Here is a 9,676-nt window from a genome sequence, read left to right on the forward strand (position 1 = left end):
GAGGTCTGAGCAGGCTGAGATGTCTTGACTTGAAATCAAGAACTGTGAGCAACTCTCTAAGATTTGTAGGAAAAGACCAGATTGGAAGCTGTTAGATGTCTTGTTCCATTTAGCCTCAAAATTAATACAACAAACCTATTACCAAATTGCAGGCAAGACAGCTTAGGTGATCACACCGAAATATGTAATTACAGGTCTGTGGTATATGTCCTATATTCTTGAGTGAATAATGTTGGAGAAGGAGGCTTGTGATAAGCATGGAGAAATATTAAATCTGGTACTTTGAAATCAGAAGGTCTCATACTGTTACGCTCTGGTCCATACTGTGTGCCAGATAAATGGCAAAGCAGCTACACATGCTGTGAATTGCTGCATCTAGTTTCTCAGATTCTGCAGGGGAGAAGATTTCTCTAGGGATATATCAGGATATTTCAAACAATTATTTTAGCCTGTGCCATAACTCTGAACACTTTATATAAAAGCAGTTTCAGTCCAAGAAGAATCTTTTCCCATGCGTAGGGCCATGTGTTAACCTCACATCCCATGTCACCCTCTCTGCTGGCACTAATATCTGTGCATTTGGGAAAGTGGCTGCCCTTTTCCATGCACACAGGTTATGTGTATCTGTGGCTGGTTTTACACAGAAAGCTGTAACTGCTAATGCTCTCCACATATCAGAAAAGGGTGTATTTAAATATATTCTGATGTCAGATACCATATCAGCAGATTCCTGGCATTTGGCTAGTCATCTCAGTGACTAGCGGGAATGCTATTTTCACATGCACAGTAATATCAACAGACAGAACTGATAACATAGGAGTTCACCCTTCAAAGCCCAGAAAATGTGCAGAATGAAGCAAATAAGATTTTTTGTATGTTTAAGTTGTGTGTATGGAGAAAACCAAGCTGTGACGGAATGGAAGTCAGGATGCACTTGGGGGCTGCCCTGCTGAGAGCTCAGCTATTTTTTATCTTAGAAAGCATCATCACTGAAGTTCAGCTGCAGCAAATCAGACCAAGGAAAAGTGCTTGAGGGGGAAAAGGGGGATTCCATGGGGTACGAGGCATTCTGCTGAAGGGAAGGTTCAAAACCTCCCCCAAAACTATGTTTCTACTCAGTGTTTCAGGTCAATACGTTTTTTTCTTTCAGAAACCTTTACCAAGAGTTCCTGTAATGATCATTTTTAGTCAGTCACTGCTCATTTGAGGGGAAGCAGTACTGATAAATCAATAAATTAGAAAGTTCTTTTTTGCAAGGAGGATCTTTGTTATGGGGAACACAGTTTGACTTCCATGCTTTGTTCCTTGTATCTGTCTATGACCAAACAAAATAGGCTTGGGCATTAAATGCAGCAATATCAGTTTGACTTGTGGTGGCATTAGCATTCAGTTTGCTTATATGACGCATAGGAGTAAGTTGTGACAGTGGAAGAGTTGCCACTGAAGTTAAGGTCCTTGATATGACCAACCATCGACCTAGCCACTAGCAACTTCTAATAATTGTATTAACATTTAGTAAGTGCTTGGATGAGTCCAACTGCTTTTGCTATGTTTTAGTTCAGCGTTTTGCACATGCAAGTTACCTTTAGCCGTTCCCATTGGAGAGATTTGTCAGTTGTTCAGGGACAGCAGCAGTCCTAAAAAGCTTCTGAAATCCAGCTGAGGGTAGCTGCCATTCCTCTCCGGTTTAGTAAATACAATATGTAGGTAGAGGTGTGAAATGCACCTTGAGGAAGATAAGTGCTCACTGGTAACATCAGTTACAAAAACAAAATAAAATAAAACAGAAAAGAACCCCAGCAAAACAAACCACACCAGAAAACAGCAGCAGCATAAACTTAAGAAATAGAATGAGATACCTGTGCGAGTAAGGGTATGTTCAGGACAAAGGATAGTATTTAGCTGCTACACCCAAAATGCATGGACAGAAATACACTGCTTTTCTTCATATCATGCAAAATGCCTTAATCAGTAAACAGAAACCACCCTCAAACAAAGCTTTCCTGAATGCATTTGGGAAAATAACATCAAGCACTGCCCTTAAGGAATTAACAGAAGTACTCAGGAGTGTTGGTTTTATTTTAACTCTTTCCAAACTTTTCTTTATGGTACAGATTTCTCTAAAGTACATTCAAAAACAGTTTTAAATGTACCCTGAAGTCTGATAAAGAAGGGTGGAGAGGAAATTAAACATATTACAAATAAAGATGTAGGTACCTTTAGCAGCCTTGTGTGCACTGGAGTAAATTTTGAAGAAAGCCGATGGTGTTTTTGATTTTATTTACACAGCAAAGATTTTTCAGTAATTATACTGGCAGGAAAACTGGCATTGGTTTGCAGAATTTTGTTCTTAATTTGATTATGATAATAACGTTCTGTCAACAAGAGCCTTAGTCTATTCATTTTCATGGCTTAATGTTCACCAATGGCAACTTCTCCTTTAAGATGAAGAGAAGCCAATATCAGCTGACAGTCAAACTCCTGCTGCTTATTGAGAAGCACTCATGATCCCCAGTCCTGTCTGGGGAAGCAGATGGCTCAGGGTGCTACCTGCAATGAGTTACTCGGATTCACTGCGCTGGGGAAAGCAGAATGCTCTACTGTCATCAGGTTTCAGCACAACAGCCCTCACCAATCTTAAAATGAAAGATGAATTTTCTTCCAGCAAAGCAAAAAGGTTACATTCTTCTATACAAAACTGAAAAGGAAATTGTGAAGGAGAAGTTTAGGAGGATTCTACTGCAAACTTCAAGTATATCTGGCACCAGTTGTTGGAATAAATTTTCATACTTGTCAGCTTTCTTCAGCTGAATGCCTTCTTGCATTTAAATCTCCTCCAAGGTGCTGTTTTATGGTGGGGAGTAAGCTCTAAACTGAGTCCGGAATCAGCCAGGATGCTCCGGTTTGCTTATACTTGAAGAATTCATTACATACTTCATGAATTTAATCTTAAAATCATTAAGATGAAATGAATCTTCATTTATTTCACTCAGCTTCTTTCTTCCTTGCTAATTAATCTTACTGAAGCATGTTAAATTAGTTTGGAGGCTCATGGGAATTAAGTGTTTTTAGTTATTCTGCCTCTGAAGTGCACTGATTCTGCTCCGTTGATTTGCTCACTAGGCTCTTGCCCCTATTCAAACCTTTAATTGGATGACTGCTTTATTGGATTTCTCCATCACTAGATTGCCCTCTATTACCTTATTCTTCGTGGCTGTCCTACAGCTTTCATGTCATATAGTATCGGCAGTTTTCTTGCTGTTGTTTTTTTTTTTAACCGTTCTTCTGAATTAAAGTGCAACATGGGGTTTCCCTGGCTTAAACATCTAAGCCATACCTGGTGTAAAGGTCATTGACCTGGAAAAGTTTTGAATTGTGGTAGTTTAACCCAGTAATACTTTTAGAGATCTAAGCTTTTAAGTCTGCTAATGTGCAAGAATACATAATGGGCCTGCTGAGGGAAATAACTCAGAGGGGTAGAGCTCTGCACGAGGTTTTGATATGAAGCAAAATGGTCTGGGAAAGTTCTGCTTCCTCTTTTCTGTGCATGCAAAAGAGGAGATGCAGCTGATGAACTGTGTAACCAACAGAAATGGACAAAGTTAGAAATGCAGAAATATTTAAATAACCTTACTTTGGAGAAAAGCGAATAGGCTTATTTCCTCCTAAACCATACAGATAATTAAATGTTGAAGAATCAAAAGTATTTTGAGTTTGGATTGTTAAAAATCTCCTTTTGTTATGCTTTTAATATCTGCATTGCAGGGAAATTTTATTATTACTTAGCATTATGCAGCCTCTACATAAAAACCTGTTCTTCCTACTTCCTGGTGTAGCAGTCGGGGGACAAGCATCCTGTGTGAGATTCTCCAGCTTGAAGATTACGTATGTTTGAAAACCTGTTTTGAGGTTGTTAAATGAGTATGCAGTAGTCATCTGTTGGCTCTTCACTCAGATATAAATTCAATCCATAAAAGGTGGGTGATATTTGCTGCTTTGTTTACTTTTTTTTTTCTTTTGTTATATGTGTTGTGGAATCCACCAGATCTCAGGTGCTCGTGCTTCTTCTTGCCTTTTGAAATTTCCATGAAAATGCTCAATTGTATCTTGAATTTCAACACAGAAGAAAGAAAAAAATTGGTATGCCAATTTTCATTCTCAACCAATTCTAATTTAATACCATTGGTTAATAGTGTTGGATGAGTTACTGCTGATCTTAATATTTTCCCATCAGACAAATCTGCTTTATTCTTCATGTTTGGCACACTTCAGGGCTGTACTGCGGAGGCTGTCCTTTCTTGCAGTGTGTAGGAAAGCATACACTGTAAATTAAAACTCACCTACCAGTGTAGCATTCACCAGAGGATGTTTTCCCTTTTTTCTCTCTCCAGAAAAAATATATTGCTTTTTTTCCTTACTTATCACCTCCCCAAAGATTCTATGATTCAAGAAGTTTTATTTCTAGCCTGGACTCTGATGAACAAGGTCAGTTACTCTTTGAAAGAATCTGGGTCCTTGTCTTGGTTCTTCTTGTAAGTCATATTGTACTTTGGCCAATAAGTTCAATTTCATTTAAGATCTGCCCTGTGCTCAGATACCCTAGCACAACTTTCTGAAGACTGAATTTGACTTCTCAATTGGATTTTACATGGATTTTGTAGAGGTAGGTTTACGCTTTAATGATTCATTATTGTATTGCTCTTGGTGAAGTTACTTACTTATCTTTTTGCTTTAGTTATCTGAAAGAAAATTTGATGAAGCTTTGCAGGAGACTCAGAAGGGAAGGAATGACTTTTGATATCAGGCAAACAAATTATTAGCGACCAACACCTAGAACTAAAAATAAAAAAAAATAAAATAAAAAGGACATTCAGTTTTTATTAACAAAAGATCTCCTGATTGTCCAGGGGAATAATTTAAAAACCTTTTTTTCCCCAAATAAAACTACCTGAGTTAAAAAAAAAAACCAACAATGGACACTTTCCCTCCTGAAAGAGTTTCAGAATCATTCATACTTCTGGGTGTCTGCCTGTTGTGTCTGTGTTGTCTGTGTCATCTTGTCTTGACACAAGAGTAATGCCCAGTACATATTTTTTCATAATAGGACTGATGCCTTTCCAAGTCTTTGTAGACTGTTGATAGGCTCGACCATTTATTCACTCCACTGGACCGTTTTCCATAGCCACAAAATTTTTCCTCCCTGGACTGTTCGATCTTTAGAACTAGAATCATTGTCCCTCATCGTTTCCAGAGAGGCTCTCTGTCAACTATGGGATAGTTTGAAAAATGTAGGAAATTTCTTAGGACATTATGAAATCTTGGAATCTTTTGAAGTTTCAAGTGTTTTCTTTTGGATTTGGTGTAACACTTTTTTAGGAGTCTTCAGGTATGCTATAGCTTTCCCATTAGCATGCTTTCAGATACACTGGCATTACCATATTCACATAAATTACAGTAAAATTCCTCAAGCTTCTTGGCTTACTGGAAAAAAAAACCACCTATGTCTTTGTGTTTCATTGGTCTGCTGACTTAGAGGTTTTGCATGGCCATAACCCAGCTCTCTGGGATGTGAAGAACATCCTTTAGCTCTTCTGAGCGAAGGTGTTTCTTTCACACTGGTTCCTGTGGGAGTCAGCGGGACTTTTGAAGGTTTGCCCCAAGTGTGTCTGAACATGGGGTGTAGGGAAAAAGCACATGGGAGGCTTGCTGTGTTCTGCTTTACTCCTAGATATATTACAGAATCATAGAATCCTTAGAGTTGGAGGGGACCTTTAAAGGTCACGTAGTCCAACTCTCTGTATTGATATCTGTTCGTATCATTTCTGAAGATAATTGAGAAATTCCTTAACATCTCTGCATTTTTTAAACATACCACTGATTGTATTCTTACCATTATGTAAAAATTTGTTCCTACGTAACTCAGAAAATCAATAACTGGAATTTTTGACGGTATTGGTAATGTCTTAGAGAAAGTATGCAAAAAGATATTTTAATTATGTAATTTTCATATTGTATTTTATTTTAGTTGAATTTACTGTTTATTACAATTCAACAAATTCAGGAAATCCATGTATATTCTTCTCATAGGTTGGACTTCTTATTGAGGCATACTGAACAGAAAACCTATATATGCTTTTGTGTTTCTCTGAAGAACCAAGAAAATTCTGAGACACATAATGGGATCCCTTACAAGTATCTACGTTTTTGCTTGTGTGTTTTTATCCATACTTTGGAATAATATCCAGCCAACTGTGGAAAATAAAATCACTGCAAACTATTCAGGACATTTACTAACTGAAGTTCCAAAAAACATTCCAGTCCATACTCACATATTAGATTTATCACATAATAGCATCTCTGAAATTACTAACTTCAGATTTACTTCTCTTTCTGACCTTCAAGTATTAAACCTTTCTCATAATCTAATTACAGAGCTTGACTTTAGTGCCTTCATGTTTAATCAAGATTTAGAATACTTAGATTTATCTCACAATAACATTTGGACAGCTTACTGCCAATTGCTTGCACGTCTTCGACATTTAGATCTTTCTTTCAACAAGTTTACTGTCTTGCCAATCTGTCAGGAATTTGGGATCATGTTCCATTTAGAATATCTAGGATTAAGTGCCATGATGATACGAAGGTCAGACTTCAGATATGTGGCACATTTGCAGCTGGACACGGTCTTCCTAACCTTAGAAGACTTTTCTCTGTATGAGCCTCTAAGTCTGACAGCTTTAAATACACGGAGCCTTCACATTGTTTTTGCAACAAACCAAAACTTCAATTTTTCCCTCTTATATGATGGAATGAGCACTTCAGAAAAGTTAAAAATAGTTAATTTAAGATATACCTTGAGCCACAAAGATTTTCCCTCCCCTTCTTTAGAGCTTCAGAAGAAAATCAAAACAACAGATCTAACGCTTGACACTGTGGACTTAGAATGGACTGTCATTCTGCAAATTTTTCTGCTAGTTTGGGATTCATCTGTGGAGCACTTAACTGTGAGAAATTTGATTTTTCGGGGACCAGTGGTGGAGCTGACTGAATATAAACATGTACCCCTTTTAAGATCTCTGGAACAATTACTGTCCTTGGGTAGCTCCATGAAGGCACTAACTTTGGAGCGTGTTCGAAATAAGTTGTATTATTTCAACCAGGAGATTTTGTACAGACAGTTTTCAGAGATGAATATTGATAGTTTGACAATACATGATGCATGTATGCCGCACATGCTTTGCCCAAAAAAACGAAGCTCATTTCAGTATATAAATTTTTCCCGCAATGCCCTGACAGACGAATTGTTCCAGAATTGTGACACTCTGGCAAATTTGAAAATACTTATTTTGCATAGGAATAAATTTGAGAGCCTTTCCAAGGTGAGCTTCATGACCAGCCGTATGAAATCACTGAGGTATCTGGACATGAGCAGCAACTTGCTGCGTAACAGTAGAGCTGAGGGGCGCTGTCAGTGGGCTGATTCTCTGGCAGAGCTGGACCTGTCCTCCAACCAGCTGACAGAGGCTGTGTTTGCGTGCTTGCCAGCTAATATCAATAAAGTGGACCTACAAAACAACCAGATTGCCAGTGTCCCCAAGGGGATCACTGAGCTGCACTCATTGCAGGAGCTGAACCTGGCATCCAACCGGCTGGCCGACCTGCCAGGGTGCAGGGCCTTTACAGGCCTGGAGATCCTGAACATAGAGAGGAATTTGATCCTCACCCCATCTGCCGACTTCTTTGAGACCTGCCCGAGCGTGAAGGAGCTGCAAGCTGGGCAAAACCCGTTCAAGTGTTCGTGTGAGCTGCAGGACTTCCTGCGCCTGGAGAGGCAGTCTGGGGGCAAGCTGTCCGGCTGGCCAGAGGCGTACGTGTGCAAGTACCCAGAAGACTTGAGCGGAACGCAGCTGAAGGACTTCCACTTGACCGAGCTGGCTTGCAACACGACTCTGCTGCTTGTGACAGCTCTGCTGCTGACCCTGGTGCTGGTGGCTGTGGTGGCCTTTCCGTGCATCTACCTGGATGTGCCGTGGTACGTGCGGATGCTGTGGCAGTGGACGCAGACAAAGAGGAGAGCTTGGCACGACTGCCCCGAGGAGCGGGAAACCGCTCTGCAGTTCCACGCCTTCATTTCCTACAGCGAACGCGATTCCCTGTGGGTGAAGAATGAGCTGATCCCCAATTTGGAGAAGGGGGAGGGCTGCATCCAGCTGTGTCAGCATGAGAGGAACTTTATCCCTGGCAAAAGCATTGTGGAGAACATCATTAACTGCATTGAGAAGAGCTACAAGTCCATCTTTGTGTTGTCCCCCAACTTTGTGCAGAGCGAGTGGTGTCACTACGAGCTGTACTTTGCCCATCACAGGTTGTTTAGTGAGAATTCCAACAGCTTAATCCTGATCTTGCTGGAGCCGATCCCTTCATACGTTATCCCTGCGAGGTACCACAAGCTGAAGGCTCTCATGGCAAAGAGAACGTACCTGGAGTGGCCAAAGGAGAGGAGCAAGCATGCCCTTTTCTGGGCTAACCTGAGGGCAGCTGTTAATATTAAGCTGCCGACATCCTTTGAAACAGATGAGGAGCAAAGTGATGTCACATCTACCAGTAGTATAACCCAACGTCTGATTACGTGACTTCGCTATCTTGCATTAGTTTTTGCTAGTCAGAGTTTTATAGGATTTTTACAGTATTTTTAGGTTCTCACAAAATGTTGTGAAGCGTTCCTAAATTGCTGTTACTTATTTTAGTTGTGCAAGTAGTCAGAAGTTTTGTTATTATCACATAAAGAATGAGAGGGAATTTTTTCTACTGATTGCACTTATTTTTTACTCAAGCTGCTTTGATTTTGGATGCATCCCAATGATTCCAACCATATATGAAAGTGAAAAAGATACTAATTCAGTGCCATCAGGAATATTAAGGTCACACACTTAATCTTTGCTCTGACAAGGACGTTGTGGGGTAAATGTGGTAGGGATCTTCTTCCTTTAGATTTAACTAAGTAATAAAAACAAGAAGAAAACTCTTAATATCCATTTGTAAGCCAGTACAGTAGATGTCAAGGGTATAGTATCCCTACACCTTCAAACCTGTTTGTTAGTTACCCCAGATCTGTGTTCATTTCTGGCAAGTTTTTCCTTAGTCAGAGACAAAGACTGTCCTGGGTAAAAGCTGGAAGTTGGAGCCATAATACCTGTTTAATATCCATCATACTTCACTGTCCCCTATATTGCCATTTGCCTAGATTTACCCATTAAGTAATGATTTCATGGAATTCACCTCTGTTTGTCTTCAAAAGAACAGTTAATAATTGAATTTATGATTTTTAGTACTATTAAAATATTATTGTTTCTACTGTATTCATATCAAGCTCTATTGTGTTGTTCTTCATTTTTTTCTGAACTATAGTTATATATATTTCAGTCATATTTTCTTATCATGAGCTCCTTCACCTTTGAGGTCAAGAAAACAGAAAAAAGATTCCTTAGTCTATCACCATTTGATTACAAAAAGTTCTTTCAGTTGCACCACTGTCATCTTCCATTAAATTATAAAATATATGCTCTTGCTCTCTATCTCTCTGCAGCTGTTAGGAAGCAACCAATTTTATAATATAGTTTTGTAGGTATTTAGAGTAAGTCACATGGTAATATTGCAGGAAACCCCCTATTATTTA

The 9,676-nt window shown here is 39.2% G+C and overlaps 1 protein-coding gene across 5 annotated transcripts; it reads left to right on the forward strand.

Moving 5' to 3' along the window:
• The first annotated feature begins 3,829 nt into the window (after positions 1–3,829).
• Positions 3,830–9,359, forward strand: TLR1A (toll-like receptor 1 family member A). 5 transcript variants are annotated; one of them, XM_025149743.3, is made up of 4 exons: positions 3,830–3,977; positions 4,392–4,485; positions 4,578–4,663; positions 6,088–9,359. In XM_025149743.3, the coding sequence occupies exon 4, from the start codon at positions 6,177–6,179 to the stop codon at positions 8,631–8,633; it is 2,457 nt and encodes an 818-aa protein (XP_025005511.2). In that variant the 5' UTR covers positions 3,830–3,977; positions 4,392–4,485; positions 4,578–4,663; positions 6,088–6,176; the 3' UTR covers positions 8,634–9,359. The 5 variants fall into 5 exon arrangements, with proteins under 5 accessions (XP_025005511.2, XP_015141142.3, XP_015141143.3 ...); XM_015285656.4 differs by having other exon boundaries at positions 4,595–4,663; XM_015285657.4 differs by lacking the exon at positions 4,578–4,663.
• The last annotated feature ends 317 nt before the right edge of the window (positions 9,360–9,676 follow it).

This window comes from Gallus gallus, chromosome 4, assembly GCF_016699485.2.
Source record: "Gallus gallus isolate bGalGal1 chromosome 4, bGalGal1.mat.broiler.GRCg7b, whole genome shotgun sequence".
Lineage (NCBI taxonomy): Eukaryota > Metazoa > Chordata > Aves > Galliformes > Phasianidae > Gallus > Gallus gallus.